At 46.7% G+C, this 18578-nt stretch overlaps 1 protein-coding gene across 1 annotated transcript in view; it reads left to right on the plus strand.

Annotated features, from left to right (window-relative positions):
- The window catches only part of SMC1A (structural maintenance of chromosomes 1A), a 32387-nt gene extending 28897 nt beyond the window's left edge, over positions 1 to 3490 (plus strand). The window contains exons 23-25 of the mRNA XM_008158306.3: positions 70 to 139; positions 384 to 494; positions 916 to 3490. Of these exons, the coding sequence (XP_008156528.1) occupies positions 70 to 139; positions 384 to 494; positions 916 to 999 (265 nt within the window). The 3' untranslated portion in view covers positions 1000 to 3490. The remainder of the gene's footprint in view (positions 1 to 69; positions 140 to 383; positions 495 to 915) is intronic.
- The last annotated feature ends 15088 nt before the right edge of the window (positions 3491 to 18578 follow it).

Raw genomic sequence — 18578 nt, forward strand, 5'->3', positions numbered from 1 at the left:
ATTCTGCCCCACCCCCACCCCATCCATGTCACTCACCTACTGGTTCCCCTTCCCTCCTGCTCCCCCCAGCTACAAGCCGGCCCCCTTCTTTGTCCTGGATGAGATTGATGCCGCCCTGGATAACACCAACATTGGCAAGGTGGGTGCAAGTAGGCTGGGGCTGGGTTTGGGGGGTCAGATCCTGAGTGTGTCCTAGCTTTTCCTGCTGTTTGCTCTCTGTGTGGGGAGGCTGGGCCCAGGGTCATTCACGCCCTGCTACTCAGTGGCCTCTTCTTAGTATCTCATCCCCCTCTACCCCCACCTCTGCTTCTGGTTCTGACTGGGAAAACTTAAGGTATTATTAAGGCTTCAGTCCTGCTGTGTGTTGGTGGCCCCTTCCACAGGTGGCCAACTACATCAAGGAGCAGTCGACCTGCAACTTCCAGGCCATCGTCATCTCTCTCAAGGAGGAGTTCTACACCAAGGCCGAGAGCCTCATAGGAGTCTACCCTGAGGTAGGGTGGGCCTGGAGCCAGCCCCACTCCCTGCCTGACTCCCCAGGGCAGGACAGGAAGGTCACGGTTAAGGTGCAAGGCGGGGAAGCATAGAGACTCAATTCCTGAATGGCCATCTGGGCTGGTTGGAGCTCTGCCCTGGAGGCTTACCCAACCCAGCTGGGCAGGGCCATTGCACTTGGGGACAAATGGAAAGGCCAGGCCTAGGGGCAGCCAGACAAAAACAGCAGCAGCATGCAGAGGTGGGCCGGGAGCGGCACATGGGACTGAGCATGGCCTCTCACACCCAGAGAGAACCACTGCTTGGGCTTTGGGCAGGTATGTAGGGGGGCAGGCTTGAGACCCCCAGTCCTAGGACTCTTTGACCCCTCTTAATTCCCTCCTTACAATTTCATTTTTCTTTCTCTCTCTCCTCCTTCAGCAAGGGGACTGTGTGATCAGCAAAGTCTTGACCTTTGACCTCACCAAGTACCCAGATGCCAACCCCAATCCCAATGAGCAGTAGCAGTTCTGCCCTCCCACCCTCTCTGGATATTTGGCTTCAACCTTCCCTTATCTCCTCTCCCTGTTTGCTATTGTCATGGGATTTAGGCGCTGCTATCGAGCACAAAGAGGAACAGAGGTGACGTTAGGTCTGGAGCAAAAACTCCTGAGCTACAGGGAGCATCCTGGCCTCTGGAAGGAGGTGCTGAGCTAAACAGGGCCATTTGTCTCTCCCCTCCCCCCAAACCTCGCCTTCCATCAGCCCATTACATGGGTCTGTGGAACTCCTTGCATTTTGCTTGTGTGTGGGTATGTGTGTGTGCATGTGGTTGTGTTTGCAAAATAATGATATTGGAGATTCATTTTAGAAGGAACTTAGGTTGGCCCTGGCTGGCGTGGCTCAGTGGTTGGAGCATCGGCCTGCACACTAAAGGGTTCTGGGTTTGATTCCCAGTCAAGGGCATTTATCTGGGTTGCAGGCTTGATCCCCGCCCCTGGTCCGGGTGTGTGTGGGAGGCAACCAATCGATGTATCTCTCTTACATCGATGTTTCTCTTTCCCCCACTCCCCCCTCCCTCCCACTCTAAAAATCAACCGGAAAAATATCCTCATTTCTCCAGTGAGGATTAAAATAAATAAATAAATAAGGAACCTAGGTTGAATTTTGACTCCAAGAGAGCTTCGTATGACTACACCCCAGAACTGGGCAAAGGTATTCAGGACCTCATAGGAAGGAGTCGGGCAGTCACATGAGACTGCCTGCATCCCCTCATTTGTGTTTTCATTTATTTGTGTAATTTATCAAACACATTGAGTGCGCTGTTTGTCAGGCTCTCTTGATAGGAATGCAGAGCTGAGTCATGTGATCCCTCCTAAGGAGATGCGTTGGGTTCAGGAGTTCCTGTGGTTAGCTGAATCATGTAGAGGCACTTTGAATTTGAGGAGACCGCCCCCTCCAGGCTTCCTGGAGAAGGGCGGAGTGGAGCTGGGCCTTGATAAATCGGTAGGATTTGGTCAGGCACTAGGAACGGGGCCTGGGCACTAGGAGCAAAGCCCGGGCTCCAGGGACAGACAGTTGCAGGTTCTAGTCCCGTTTTTTAATGTTCAGAGGTAGGAAAAGTAATTCCTGGAAGAAATGGGTGTAGGAAACAAACAGTAGAGGTAACGGAAGGGCCCTAGGAGCTTGGGAGCGAGGAAGGTGATGGTAATGCGCTTGGGGTGGGGGTGAGGGAGAAGGAAGAAGCGCGGGCGTGCTCCCGGGAGGGAGAGCCCTAGTCCCATTTTTTTAATCACTCGCTCGTGTGACATTGGGCAAGTCACTTGACCTTTCTGTGCCTCACTGTTTCCTCATCTGTACAATAGGGCTAACAATCTTACCTACCTCACATAGGATTTAATGATGTCAAGCTTCTCACTGGAGGCCTTACCCCTGCTCGGAGCCCACTAGGTGCTGAACCCTCAGAATACAGCCTTCTCCTGCCTGGATCCCTGAGGGCTTCTGATCCCCGTTGTTAGGAACAGAAGGAGCCTCCAAATCTGGGAGATGCTGAATGTCCTGGTTACTAGGAAAGTCCTGGGCACCGATGGGGGAGGGGTTACCTGGTACGAGGACGGCCTAAGGAAATGTGTAGCTTCAATCGTATGTAATAACTGGTGCCCGGGCCCCGACCTGAATTGTGAGGAAGTAGGGAGAGGTGGCCTGGGCCACACCCTAGCCAAACACATTGATGTTCGTTTTGGGAACTAGCTGCATTAGCCGCAGGGACCGTGCTGGGCGCAGCCTGCTGCCACGAGGTCAGTCTTTGTTTGTTCGCACACACCGCCGGACCATCACCCTGTCCCGATCTGTATAGTGCATCGTTTTTGAAAAGTTAAGTCAGTTCTAATTGCTCAAGTCATCCGCGAATCCACTCTTTTAAAGACATTAGATGATTACAAATAGAGCTAAGCCTTGACCGCCGTTTTCCCTCCTTCCCGTAACTGCTGTTCTGTTAGTTGTACATCTTTCTATCTAGACTTTAAGATTTTTACATATACTAATTCGTTGGAAATGTTATTGTGTTTAATGCAGACAGTATAGATGGACATGTCCTGCAATTTGCTTTCTTGGCCTAATGCTTTTGAGATCAGTGCATGTTGCTAATAGATCATGTCATCCTTTGTAATCACTGTATAGATTGCCGTCCTAAGACTGTTTTCTGGTTTTGATATTACAAAATACATAGGAGCATCGTGTGTGTGTGTGTGTGTGTGTGTGTGTGTGTGAAAATGTACCTGTGATTGATGCCTAGAAATTGAATTGAAAGAGTCATAGGCTATTTATATTTTTGTTTTTAATAGATACTTCCAAATTGCCCGCCTGTACCACTTACTCAATATTTTTTTTCAGATTGTCTTAGGTTTAAAATCATGTACTTCAATTTTCATCCTAAGTAGTGACATCGTGAAACCACGGGTTTTATGTGTTTTTATGTTGTTTTTTAATGCATATTAAAATGTATAATCAAAACAAATTTGTCTGTGTTCAATCAAAGAAGTCCCATACCACCAGTGTGCCGTAGTTTGGGAAGTACTGGCATAATTATAAGCGCAGTTCGGGAGTCACCCTGGTTCAAATTTTAGCTGTAGCAGCTTGAGCCTGTTCCTTCACCTGCATGGGCCTCAGTTTCCTCCTGTAGGAAAGGGGCTAGTAGAAGCCTACCTTGCAGCAGTGCAGGGAGGATGAAGGGAAATATGTTGGAAGCCCTGGCTGACACATTATCACAGGCCTTTAAAGGTAGCGATTGCTGTTCCCCCCATTTACAGAAGGGGGAAGCACGCCCAGGAAGGGTAAGTGACCCAGATAACAGAGCTTGAACTCGGGCCCTCCGATTCTGTCTTGGGGGTTTCTCCACTGAGGGTGGTTATTCGCCTTGGATTTGTACTTGACTCACTTGTGAAGCTTCTTCCTTTTTAAAAGTCAAAGCAGTATGTACACAGGTTGGAAAAGAAGGTCGCGCAGAAAGGCTTATAATCAAAAGCAGTAGCTCCCTGCTGCACCTCCGCAGCCAAAGACTAGAGCTCTGTGCTCTGGCCCTGCCCCTGGAAATCTTCAGTAGGGTGTGGGTAATAATCTAGATCAGCGGTTTTTAACCTTTTTTCTTTTTTAAAATGTGTATTTTTTTTTTATTGATTTCAGAGAGGAAGAGGGAGAGAGAGAGAATGAGAAAGAATAATTGATCAGCCACCTCCTGCACGCTCCCCATGGTATCGAGCCCACAACCTGGGCATGTGCCCTGACAGAATCAAACCGTGATCTGGCTCATAGGTCTACATTCAACCACTGAGCCACGTCGGCTGGGCTCAACCTTTTTCATCTCGTGGCACATATAAACTACAACAATTTGGTGGCACACCAAAAAATAGATTTTTTTTTTCCCTGAGCTGACTAAATTAAAAAGGTATCATTTAGATTCATTCACATCCGATGGCTATTGTGTTGGCTGTTGTCATGTTTTTATTTGACAGCCTAAGGGAAAAGAGGTCAGTGCCCCTGACTAGTCAGATTATTGCATGTTTTAAGAATTCATTGTGTGCTTTAAAAATTCTTGCGGCACACCAGGAAATCGCTGATCTAGATAACATTCCTACCTCACAGGGTGGAAAGGATTATATGCTATGCCTTGGGCTATGGCCCTGGAACACAGGAACACAATTGCTAAAAGGATCTTACATTCCGAGGATCAGAGAGGAGATAACTTGTCTGAGATCTCAGTGTTTCAGTGTCAGAGCCTAGACTTCAACTTGATTCTTCTCTGTACTTGCCTAGCGCCTTCCTGTTGTGCCTCACCGCCTCCTATCATCACGAGGTAACGCGCTCAGTGAAGGCTGTGCTCAGAGGAGAGCAGACAGCAGAACTGTTTTCAAAAGGAAGCTGGATCTGAGGAGCATCCTTTAGGGCTCATTGGAGGACACTAGGCCGTCCTTTATCCTCCGGACCCTGCAGCCTTGGTCTGGGGAGTTGGAGAGTACTCCACGACAGTGTCTGCTTTTTAAAAAAATATATATTTTCTTATTGATTTCAGAGAGGAAGAGCAAGCTAGAAACATCAATGATGAGAATCATTGACCGGCTGCCTCCTGGGATGGAGCCCACAACCCGGGCATGTGCCCTTGACCTGGAATCGAATCCGGGACCCTTCAGTCCGCAGGCTGACGCTCTATCCACTGAGCCAAACCAGCTAGGGCCACAGTGTCTACTTTCAATTGGGCACTTCACTCTGGGAATCCTGGTGTTGCACACCAAGCACACAAACATGGGTCCAGTCTTCATTGAGGAGTTCACTGTAGTTGGGGAGGCAATGCATGAAACAGCCATTAACCATCCAGTGTCAGTGTGATCAGTGTTCTGACAGGAGCAGGGAAAAAGGAGGGGCATCTAGTGTAGATAGAGATTCAGGGAATGCATCCTCTAATAAAGGAGATAACATCTGAGCTGAGTCCTGAGGGACTGGTAGGAATTAGCCAGTTGAAGTGGAAGGAATTCCCAGGTAGTGGGAATGGTATGCACAAAGACCTGAAGGCAAAAAACAGCAAAGCAATTCAGAAATACTGAAGCTTGAGGTTTCCTGGGGGTGGGGAGGAGCAGCAGGAAATGAAGCTGGAGAGGTAAGCAGGAACCAGATTTGAAGCCTAAGAGCCTGGCTACAGAGTCCAGATTTAGCTCCTGGGACAGCGTGGTTCCCAAAGTGGCTGCACACCAGAAACACCTGGGGCATCCTGAACCCAGCCTCTAAAGTTCAGTTTCACTAACTGGGGTGGGGCCGCAGAATCCTGAGTGCTGATGAAGGTCAGCACATGACTTTAGGGTGCAGCCAGGCTAGAACTGTAGCCTGAAGGCAGTGGAGGGGGGCGGGCTGTGGATTGGTTTTAAGTTGGGAGACTCTAGGTCAGATGTGAACTAGCAAAGCCCTTTCTGGCCAGTCCGTGTGAAATGGATCCTGTGAGATGCTCATGCTGTCGGTTCCCATGCCTGTAGTTTCCCTGTTGTTCAATTCTACAGTGTATTATACTTGCTTATTTTGTCTCTCTGAAGAAGCTGTGAGCACCAGGGTGGGGCTGGGGTTATCTTGCTATGGATACATTCCCAGCAAAAAGCACAGTACCTGACCCCAAACAGGCCCCTGATAAATAGATTTTGAAAGAATGAATGCATTTGTGAAGGAGAGGAGACAGGGACTTTAGTTGGGAGACTTGAAAATACCAGGCGGCCTACTCAAAGACAAGGGCAGTGGGAATGGTTTGGAGGTGATAAGGTGTGACCTGTTAAGGAATGATGATGAACCAGACTTGGTGACTGATGATTGGCTGTGGAGGGTGACTGAGACAATAGAGTGAACACCCATTAAGAGCCAAGATTCCTACTCTAGCCCAGTAATTCCCCTTCCTCGTTTATCTGAATCCAGACTACTCAGTAAGTGAAATTCCTCCCTCAAGTTAGTCAAACATTCTCTGTGTGCTGTGTGGTCACCCCCTCTCCCCAGTTACGGATTTATCCAGTTCAATAAATCTTGGCTAAGCACCACCTGTGTACAGTGAGGCTCTTCCAAGTCAGGACTCTTGACCCTTTCCTCCCTCAAGAGATGTTTTTGAGGATGTCCTCAGGTACGACTTACATCCCTGATACAGGAACCTAGAGTGAGATGGCCAGATGTCGGACCTGTAAGGGAACTTACAGACTTCGTCCAACCCCATCCTGAGGCCCTTGGAGGGGAAGAAACTTCAAGGTCCCACTACTAGGAAGTGTTGGGGCCAGAAGTGGAACCTAAGTTCCCTTTCCCCATCACCGCTAGAGCCTTGAAGGTGGGACTTAGATTTGGCCTTGAAGATCAATATACTGGACGGGCCAAACAAAAAGCTTGTTAATTACACTGTCCCCTTCTGGAAACCCCCAGCAAACCTGCCGTGCCCACAGTTCCTTTTACAGCATTTCTTAAGCATAAGTTGCTGTGCTCTGTACCATGTGACCTCACAATCCTGGCCCCTGATGGTTAGGTTGGGATAATATCTGTCTCAAGGACACATAATCTCTAGGTTGGCCAATGGCCTACTAGATTTCTGTGCAGCAGAAGTCGTGCCAGAAACTAAACAGCAAAAGCAAGGAGGAAACTTCAGAAACCTGACATTTGAATCATGAGAACATGGGGCCACCAAGTAGCAGAAGCCATGAAATATCAAGACAGCAATAGACCAAAAGGTCACAGAAGCCATGAAGCAGTAGGAGCCACGAGGAACAGAAACCATGAGACAAAACCCTGAATCCAGCCCTAACCGGTTTGGCTCAGTGGATAGAGCGTCGGCCTGCAGACTGAAAGGCCCCAGGTTCGATTCCGGTCAAGGGCATGTACCTTGGTAGTGGGCACATCCCCAGTAGGAGGTGTGCTGGAGGCAGCTGATCAATGTTTCTCTCTCATCGATGTTTCTAACTATCCCTCTCCCTTCCTGTCTGTAAAAAAAAAATCAATAAAGTGCATATTTAAAATTAAAAAAAATCTAAATCCAGCCCGGCCAGTGTGGCTCAGTAGTTGAACATTGACCTATGAACCAGGAGGCCACAGTCAGGGCACATGCCCAGGTTGCAGGCTTGATCCCAAGTAGGGGACGTGCAGGAGGCAGCCGATCAATGATTCTCTCTAATCATTGATGTTTCTATCTCTCCCTCTCCCTTGCTCTCTGAAATCAATAAAAATATATCTATAATAATAAAAGCATAATATGCTAATTAGACTGGAAGTCCCTCTGGACGAACTTCTGCACAAAGCCTGGGCTGGGAGGACTGAGAGAAGCTGCTGCACCTGCGAGGGCCAAGTCCCTTGCATGAATTTCGTGCATCGGGCCTCTAGTTTAAAAATAAAAGTGATCAATAAATGTATAACTAGAAAATCTGCATATTATTTAGAGAGATAAAAATAACTATCAGAAAACTTAAATAAACATAGTTATATTTTATTAGTAGACTAGTAGATTTCCAGATCAAGATGGCATACTTACCATATGTTTATCTCCACTCCCACCTGAGACCTTGCTAAAATGACAGCAAAGGAATAAAAAGAGTATAAAAACACAATGAGGAAGAGAATGGGAGCAGGTCCATCAGCAAAAGAGATTTCAACAAATTTCAGGAAGATGGGAAATAAATGAAGGGATGTTGATTGATGAAACATGACAGAGGAAGCCTAACCTGGAATATACATGGAGGTGATGCCACCAAGGAAGGAATTGATGTTTCTCTGCAGAAATCTGGAGTGTCTTGGGTCTTAACAATGCTAGTTACCATATATAGTGGGAGTGAGATGTGGGATTAAAAATGGAGATTAATTGGAAGGCTGGATATCAAACTGATACCCCCCCCCCTTGTGTACAATTCACAACAGCCAGATATCTACCCATTAGGCAAAAACCAGAGTGTTCTTGTCTAAGGAAACTGAACAACCTCAGGAGAAAAATCTTTGCATTCTGGCATTCGGGGACTCTGCAACACAGCAGCCAGTTCTCCCCAATCATCCTCAAAGAAAGCCACCATGCCCCTAGCCGGTTTGGCTCAGTGGATAGACCATCAGCCTGTGGACAAAAGGGTCCTGGGTTCGATTCTGGTCAAGAGCACATACCACGGTTGCAGGCTCCTCCCTGGCCTGGACCCTGGTTGGGCTCATGTTGGAGGAAACCAATCAATGTGTTTCTCTCACATCAGTATTTATGTCTTTCCCTCTTTCTTCCACTCTCTAAAAGATCAATGGAAAAATATCCTCAGGTGAGGATTTAAAAATAAAAAAGGAAAGCCACTGGTCGCCTAGCTCTGTCCCCCATACACAGAGCTTCCAATCAGATTTTAGTGCTACATTCTTAAGTACAAGTAAACAACCATGGGTCACCAGGCATTTGAGAAAAGTCTGCAAATTGAAAGAGACCAAAATAAGCAAACAGGGAAAAACAAATCCCAAAGGAAATAGGTATTTCAAAGAAAAGAAGGAAATATAAAAATACCTGTTGTCCCCCAGAGAGATTCAAGATAATAGTGTATCCATTGAACAAGAATAGGGTATTACAAGAAAGGAAAATTGAATGGATATTTGAAAAATTTTAAATGTGGTTGTCAATACGAAAAGAAATGCAATAGAAGAGTTGGAAGATAAAATTAAATCTCACAGAAAATAAACAAAAACAAAAGGAAGAGATGGAGAGCTAGGAAGGTAGGGATGAGGGAAGTAGAGAACAGATAAAAACTATAAACCATCAATTCAAAAGGTCTAACATCCAACTTTAAAGAGTTCCAAGAGAACAAAGAACACAGAGGTATGTATCAAAGAAATAAGAAAAATTCCCGGAGTTAAAGAACTTCAAAATGAAAGGACCTAACCAATTACCAGCACAATGAATGACAAATCCCCAAACCTAAACACAGAAAAGGTTAGAATTTGAATACAATTTAAAAATATTTAAAGAGGGAAGTAGAAAAACTTTTCCCTATTCCTCCCCCCAAGTCAGCTAAAATGCTAGAACATTATGTATAAACCTAAGAAGGCTCTGAGAGGTGGGGAGAAGGCAAATCTGCTGGGGATCTTGATGGCAGAGGAGTGACATGGTGGTAAGCCCCCCGGGTTTGCTTTTCACCTCACATACCCAAGACTTGGTGCTGGAGATGGTAGCAATTAGATAATAATCACTCTAGCCAAACACCACAAAAAAAAGTGTGGCTCCACCAGCAAAGGCAAAGTGGGGAGCTTAACTTTCCACCCTTTCTAGCTACAGTCACCCCAACCCCTTCTTGCTGTGATGGTGTCAGAGAAGGTTGACTGGAGAGCTGGAACTCCCATCCCCCACCTAAAAGTAATGAGGAAATCCTCCCCCTAGGGCAGTGATGGGCAACCTTTTGAGCTTGGTGTGTCAAACTTCGCCAAAAAACTGAGCATAACTTGGGTAGTGTGTCACTTTGAGTAAAAAAACATTATTTCACAAATGTTTCATCCTCAGGAGCAGCAAATGTTTCATCCTCGGCATGCGGCCGCCTCAGCAGCCGCGGGTCATCAGAAATGGCTACGCGTGTCAGTGCTGACACATGTGTCATAGGTTCGCCATCACTGCCCTCGGGTATTTATAAAGACTGAGTGGGGATCCTGGACTTCCACCGCCACCTGGCAGTGACAAGGCAGTGGCCCCTCTTTTGCTTCTGGGACAGTGTCTGAGAAGGCAAGCTAAAACAAAGTCTAAATAATATCCAGAGTCTGAAAACACAATACCCAAACTTCCCAGGTTTCAATAGAAAATTATTCATCATACTAAGAATCAAGAAAACATGAACTTCAATGCGAAAAGACACAGAACAGACTCCAACATCAAGATAACAGAGATGTTAAAAATTATCTGACAAGGGTTTTTAAGGAGCTATCATAAAAATGCCTTAATGTGCCTGGCCGGTGTAGCTCAGTGGTTGAGCGTCGACCCATGCACCAGAAGATTGCTGGTTCAATTCCCGGTCAGTGCATATGCCCTGGTTGCAGGCTTGATCCCCAGTAGGGAGTATGCAAGAGGCAGCTAATCAATGATTCTCTCTCATCATTGATGTTTTTATCTCTCTCTTCTTTCTCCCTCTCCCTTCCTCTCTGAAATCAATAAAAATATATTTTAAAAAATAATATGTATATGATTTTAAATGCCTCAATGTACAATTAAATTTGTTTTATTAAAACATGGAAAAATAGAAACTGTCAGTAAAGAAATATAAAATATAAAGAACCAAATGGAAATTTTAGAACCGAAAAATACAATAACCAAAACAAAAGGGTCAGTGGATGGGCTAACAGAAAAATGGAGAGGACAAAGTCAAGAATCAGTAAATTTGAAGATACAGCAATAGAAATTACCCAATCTGGACAACTGAGAGAAAATAGACTGGGACAAAAGTGAACAGAATCTTAGGGACCTGTGAGACTATAACAAAAGATCTAACATTCATGTCTCTGGGCTCCCAGAAAGACAGAAGAAAAAGAGATGGGGGAAGTCAGTTATAAAACAATAAAACTCAGACTGAAAGCGACTTCTTATCATAAAAATTGGATGCTAGAAGAAAGTGAAGCAATGTCTTCAAAGTTCTATGGGAAAATGACATTGAACCTCAGACCTTATAGACAAATGTATGAAATAAATATTTTCAGACATGCAAAGACTCATGAAGTCTACTTCTTACACAACCTTTCTGAGAAAGTTACTTGAGGATGTGCACTATCAAAAAAATGGGAAAAGTTAACAAAACAAAAAAACTTGGGAACCAGTAAATAGTGGATATAACCAAGGAAAGCAGTGAAGGAAGGTATCAAAATGACAGCCATGCATCAGGTCTAGAGAGGGACTAAGTCCAGATTTGAGAAAGGGGATGGAGGGCTCCAGGTAGAACATCTCTTGGGAGGAAAAAAGTGGGCTTAACGAAATACTTAATGTAATAGAGATCTTGAAAAGAAAAAAATGGAATATATGATAAAATAGTGAAAGAGAAAAAAAGAATTAGAAACTTGAGGAAAAATGAAAAACTGCTAAGGAAAAATTATAAAAGTATATTAATTGGGGAGAAACCAAGATGGCGGCAAAGGTAAATATCTAAACTGCTGTCGCGCACAACAATTTCAAAACTACAACTAAAAGACAAAACATCTACTACCCAGAACCACGGGAAAGCTGGCTGAGTGGAAGTTCTACAACTAAAAGGAAAGAGGAAAGAGCACAAGCGCTGAAAAGCTGAGGTATGGAGGCACAGGAATTGGGCTGGTGGCGGGCGACTGGGTGCGCTGCTTTTTTTCAACCCGAAGGGAGACAAGCTCCCGATCACTCTGAAAGCCAGTTTCTGGGGAGATGCGGGGGACCCAGATGCCTACGGGGAGAAGCTGGACTGTCAGCCATCGGGTCAGAAAGTGAGGGTGACTTTCTTGCAGAGGTGCGCCCAGCAATCATTGTTTACTGCAGCACGGGACACGGGGAGTTGGAAACTCGGAAAGGCAGAGAAGGCAGACTAGCAGCCATCGCTGTTTGCCACGCCCTAGCCTAGTGACGCCCTGAGACCCTGCCCCGCACACCCCGCCCCGCACAAACTACAAACACACCCAAGCTTCGCGCAGCAGCTTTTGCATATAAATGGCCTGCCCTGTGGAAGCTTAACCAAATAAACTACAGCTCCAGTCAGACAGCTCCAAAACCTCCAAACCCCAAGCAAAGATGAGAAAACTGTAGTTCTTGCTGTAGCTCCTGCTGGGTGGCCTCAGACAGTAGCTGACCTGCACCCCATTGGAGATCCAGAAACTAGTGTATTTAGTGGTCTGTGTGAGACGACACCAGATTTCAACTACTCTCATAAGGGACACATTCAAGAGGCAGACTCAGTGAGCACCAAAGCCCCACTGGAACAAATCCTGCCCCATAAACATGTCTCCAGCACAGCAATTCTTCTGTTATAGACACAGCAGGTCCTCACAGCCAATTGGCCTGGAGGTCAATTCCTCCAGTGACACCAACAACAATCAAGACTTAACTACAACAAGGCTGTACACACAGTCCACAAAGGGGTGCACCAAGAGTGTCCACCTCAGGTAACTGGGAGGCTGACCCATTGAACCATATAGGACACCTAGTACACAAAGCCACCCTACCAACTCAGGGAAGCAGCGAAAATGAGGAGAAAAGGAAACAGATCACAAACGAAAGAAATGGAGGAGAACAAACGACTGAATATAGAGTTCAAAACCACGGTTATAAGGTTTTCAAGAATTTCCTAGAAAAGGCCGATAAATTTAATGAGACCCTCGAGGATATGAAAAAGGACCAACTAGAAATTAAGCATACACTGACTGAAATAAAAAATATTATACAGAGACCCAACAGCAGACTAGAGGAACACAAGAATCAAGTCAAAGATTTGGAATACAAAGAGGCAAAGGACACTCCCCTGGAGAAGCAAGAAGAGAAGAGAATCCAGAAAGTTGAAGATAGTGTAAGAAGCCTCTGGGACAACTTCAAACGTACCAACATCAGAATTATGGGGGTGCCAGAAGAAGAGAGAGAGCAAGATAATGAAAACCTATTTGAAGAAATAATGACTGAAAACTTCCCCCACCTGGTGAAAGAAATAGACTTACAAGTCCAGGAAGCACACAGAACCCCAAACAAAAGGAATCCAAAGAGGACCACACCAAGACACATCGTAATTAAAATGCCAAGAGCAAAAGACAAAGAGAGAATCTTACAAGCAGCAAGAGAAAAACAGTAGTTACCTACAAGGGAGCTCCCATACGATTGTCAGCTGATTTCTCAACAGAAACCATGCAGGCCAGACAGGAGTGGCAAGAAATATTCAAAGTGATGAATAGCAAGAACCTACAACCAAGATTACTCTACCCAGCAAAGCTATCATTCAGAATTGAAGGGCAGATAAAGGGCTTCACAGATAAGAAAAAGCTAAAGGAGTGCATCACCACCAAACCAGTATTATATGAAATGCTGAAAGGTATTCTTTAAGAAGAGGAAGAAGAAAAAAGTAAAGATAAAAATTATGAACAATAGAAAAAAAGAAAAAGAAAAAAAAGATTAAAAATATAAAAAAATTATGAACAATAAATACATATCTATCAACAAGTGAATCTAAAAATCAAGTGAATTAAAAATCTGATTAACAGAACAAACTGGTGAATATAATAGAATCAGGGGCATAGAATGGGAGTGGATTGATAATTCTCAGGGGGAAAGGGGTGTCTGTGTGGGGGGTACGGGAAGAGACTGGACAAAAATCATACACCTATGGATGAGGACAGTGCGCGGGAGGTAAGGGCAGAGGGTGGAGTGGGAACTGGGTGGAGGGGAGCTATGGGGGGGGAAAGGAGAAACAATTGTAATAATCTGAACAATAAAGATATATTACATTTTTTAAAAGTATATTAATTGGCTCTGTACTAGTTATAGTTTGGTCTGGCCCTGCCAAGGCATTAGGGGTAAGTTAATTAAATGTTTGACCAAATATAGCAGGCTAATTTTTAAGTGGATAATTTTGTATGGCCCTCAAATCTATCTATATATATAAGGCTAAGTGGCCAATCATACGTCTGTCTGACCAACCAACTGGCCAGTACATATGACATGCACTGACAATTTAAAAATAAACGTTGATTCGCGCATGCCCGATACATATAAAGCTCATGCTAGCACCAATCGCACGGGTGTGTTTCAATCTGTCATTGTCAATCATGAATTTGGTTGACACTTTTGTTATAGAGAAAGGGTAAATAGCGATATTAAAATATTCTAATTAATTTCCTTTCAATGTGCACAAATCCGTGCACCAGGCCACTAGTGATGTTATAAATAGCCAAATGGCCCTTGGCAGAATAAAGGTTCCCCACCTCTGAAGTAAATGGATGAAAAGCACCAGTGCCAGTGAGGGTATGATAGAGAGAATGAATGCATTCCCCCTCTGTGTTCCTTGGTGCAAACCCCCCTGGAAGAGCTTCTGCCCTGCCCTCCACCCATCTGAAGTGAATGGCACAGTGTTCACCTCTTTTCCATTGCAAGGAACAGACACACTCAGGTTAGAGATGAAGATCTATTGAAGCATTCACAGGGCAACAAGGAAGTCTAACACAGCTCCACAGGCGGCCTCACAGAAGAACTGAAACTTGAAAACAGCTCATGATCCAAAGCAGCTCTAGAGCCTGGCTTGTCTCGTCACCCCCTCAGCTGCAGGCATCTGTTGCTCCCTTCTCTAGCGCTCCCAAAATGGTGACTCAACTTCTTCCTGGCTGTATTTATACTCCTTCTGCCACTGACTACCTTCATTCTGCTCCCCTCTTTGCTCCCCCAGGGCCTTCTAGCCCCATGGCTTCTGGGCTTCCTGTTATGTGCGGCTTCCTGACTTCTGGGGCCTCAGTTCCAAATAGTCCAGGGCTTCTCTGTGTTGTAGCTTCTTCTTTTTTTATTTTTAATCCTCACCCGAGAATATTTTTCCATTGATTTTTAGAGAGAGTGGAAGGGAGGGGGAGAGGCAAAAAGAAACATCAATGTGAGAGAAACACATCGATTGGCTGTCTCCCACATGGGCCCGAACAGGGCCTGGGCCCTTGACCAGAATCGAACCCAGGACCCTTCAGTCTGCAGGCCGACAATCTATCCATTGAGCCAAACTGGCTAGGGCTCTGTGTTGTGACTTCTGCTTGCTTTGTAACTCCTGCCACCTCTTTGGTTCCTGTTGCCTGCTGCCACGTGGCTCCAGCTTCCTGGTGGCTCCTGTAGTCTCGTCACTTCTGCCACCTCATGGATCTTGTGTGTTCAAGCTACTGATGCAATATGGCTCTCAAAGATTGGTGGGGGAGGGGTGTTTTTATTAAATAATTTTAAAAATGTTTATCTTTTTTTATTTATTTTATTTTATTTTATTTTTTAAATTTCTTTATTGATTAAGGTGTCACATATTTGTCCTCATCCCCCCATTCCCATCCCACACCCTTCCCCACGGATGCCCCAACCCCCTGCTTACCTTAACCATTGGTTAGGCTTGTATGCATGCACACAAGTCCTTTGGTTGATCTCTCCCCCCTCCCCCCACCCTCCCCTACGCTCCCTCTGAGGCCCAACAGTCCGATCGATGCCTCCTTGTTTCTGGGTCTGTTCTTGTTCATCAGTCTATGTTGTTCATCATTTCCCCTAGATGAGCGAGATCATGTGTTACTAGAAATATACTTATAAGAACCGAAAATGAGACGAGCAATAATAGTTATGCTGACAGGCAAATGAATCAGTCTGTAGTAAGTTTCTTTCTGGACCAACAGTTCTTTTGAGACCCAATTTCAGTGTCCACCAGTTCCTTATGTGTACATGTCGGCACTGACCCCTCAGCTCTGGATGGTGGACAAATGGTGGTAACGGAGGTCCGACTCCCTCTGGTTTGGTCTCGCCCGGACTCAGGGGCGCGGTTTCGCCCGGACTCAGGGGCACGTGGCCTCACCCGGACCCAGGTGTGCGTGACCTCAACTGGTCCCGGGATCCAGCCTCACCCGGACCCAGGGGCGCGTGGCCTCTCCCGGACCCAGGGGCGCGGCCTTACCCGGATCCGGGATCCAGCTTCACCTGGACCCAGGGGGGCGCGGCCTTGCCCGAACCCGGGGGCGCGCGGCCTCACCCAGACCCGGGACCCAGCCTCACCCGGATCCAGGGGCGCACGGCCTCACCCGGACCCAGGATCCAGCTACACCCAGACCCAGGGGCGCGTGGCCTCGCCCGGACCCAGGGGCGCATGGCCTCACCTGGACCCAGGACCCAGTGGGGCTTCGTCTTCTTGATCCCAATTCCTGTCAGTCAATTCCCTCTCAGCAATTTCTTCGGCCATTTTCTCAAAGCTCTGGGGCGGCTGCCGCGGAACTTGCTGGGCGGCGGGCTCGGCGAAGCTCTGGTGCGCCCGATGTGCGGCGGCAGGTTGGTCCGAGGTTGTTGTGGCAGCACTTGGGTCTGCAGCAGCGACCAGTCGCCGGGTGAGCGCACCTGGATCTAGGACCCAGCGGGGCCTCGTCTTCCCGATCCCAACTCCCATTGGTCAATTCCTTCTCAGCAATTCCTCCGGCCGTTGTTCTGGATGGTGTCTGCTCTGTTTTCCAGTTGTAGTTTCAAAATTGTTGTGGTAGGCAACAATCAGGCGTCTGCCCTATGCCGCCATCTTGGTCCTCCAGAAGATTCTCAAGTAACTCTATAAATGTGGTTCTGAACACTGTGTCATCCATTAGTTTACTTTCCTTCATCCCTTCTATTCGTGACCTGCTTCGGTGTCTTCACCTTTTTGCTGCCTCCCTATCGCTCAGCTTCCCCAATCTCCCTAGGTGGTCGCTCTTGATACCCCCCTTTTTGGGCTGAGTGCAAAGTCTTGGTGTTGTTAAGCCTTGATTGCTGTTGGTACACTGGGAGGATTTGACCTCCAATCCAATTGGCTGTGAGGATCAGCTGTGTCTATGCTGGGAAACAGCCTTATTCAACTAGACTTGCAAAATTGTAAAAGCCTCTGTGCTCAGCTTGGATGGGGCGGAGTTTCAGGATGGAGCCTACAGCCTTGGCTTCCCGTCAGCCCCGCCCTATGAGGTTCCTGGGTCTCAGTGTCCCTCTGTACTCCCTGAAAACACCTCTGAGAGAAAAGTGTCCTGGAGTTTCGCCCGCTGCCAAACAGTCTAGTCTCTCCCCCAATGAATCTGGATTCCCAGATTCTCGTCCAGAACTGGGTTTCAGTGCAGTCAGCACTGGGCCTCAGCGCAGTCCAGAGCTTTTGTCTCCTTCCCACCAGGGCAATCCAGCGGCACAGTCAACAGACCATCCTCTGCACGCATTCCCGTGCGCGCCTCCGGTGCTCTGCCTTTCGCCGCTTCTCTGCATTTCCGCCTTACAGCCCAGATTCCCCCAGTATGAGCCTGGCTTCCCAGGGTCTTGCCCAGAACTGGGGTTCAGTGCAGTCGGAACTGGGGTTCAGCACGGTCCGGAGCTTTTGTCTCCTTCCCGCTAGGGCAATTCAGCGGCACAGGCAACAGTCTGTCCTCTGCGCACATTCCCGTGCGCGCCTCTGGAGCTCTGCCTTTCGCCGCTCCTCTGTGCCTCCGCCCCACAGCCCAGATTCCCCCAGCATGAGCCTGGCTTCCCAGGGTTTCGCCCGGAACTGGGGTTCAGTGCAGTCGGAGCTGGGGTTCAGCGCAATCTGGAGCTTTTATCTCCTTCCTGCTAGAGAATGCCGGCCAGGCCGTCAGCCGCCCCTTCCTCTCCGGCTCTGTCCTCCCCGCACGCGCGCGTGCTCGTGTCTCCGCCCGTGTCTCCATACCTCAGGCTTTTATGGCTCCTCTGATTTTCCTTGTGGTTTTCTCTTTCCTTCTAGTTGTGGGCATTTCAGTCAGCCAGCTTTCCTGTGGTTCTGGATGATGTCCGTTTTGACTTTTAGTTGTATTTTTGAAATTGTTGTGCCAGGCTGTAGGTTAGGTGTTTAACCTATGCCGCCATCTTGGTTTCTCTTTATCTTTTTTTTAAATAAATCTTTGTTGTTCAGATTATTACAATTGTTACTCTTCCCCGCCCCCCCCCCCATAGCTCCCCTCCACCCGGTTCCCACCCCACCCTCTGCCCTACCGCCCCCCCCCCACTGTCTTCATCCATAGGTGTATAATTTTTGTCCAGTCTCTTCCCGCACCCCCCACACCCCTTTCCCCAAAAAAATTGTCAGTCCACTCCCTTTCTATGCCCCTGATTCTATTATATTCACCAGTTTATTCTGTTCATCAGATTTTTAATTCACTTGATTTTTAGATTCACTTGTTGATAGATATGTATTTGTTGTTCATAATTTTTATCTTTACCTTTTTCTTCTTCTTCCTCTTCTTAAAGAACACCTTTCAGCATTTCATATAATACTGGCTTGGAAGTGATGAACTCCTTTAGCTTTTTCTTATCTGTGAAGCTCTTTATCTGCCCTTCAATTCTGAGTGATAGCTTTGCTGGGTAGAGTAATCTTGGTTGTAGGTTCTTGCTGTTCATCACTTTGAATATTTCTTGCCATTGCCTTCTGGCCTGC

Source organism: Eptesicus fuscus, chromosome 1 (genome assembly GCF_027574615.1).
Source record: "Eptesicus fuscus isolate TK198812 chromosome 1, DD_ASM_mEF_20220401, whole genome shotgun sequence".
Classification (NCBI taxonomy): Eukaryota; Metazoa; Chordata; class Mammalia; order Chiroptera; family Vespertilionidae; genus Eptesicus; species Eptesicus fuscus.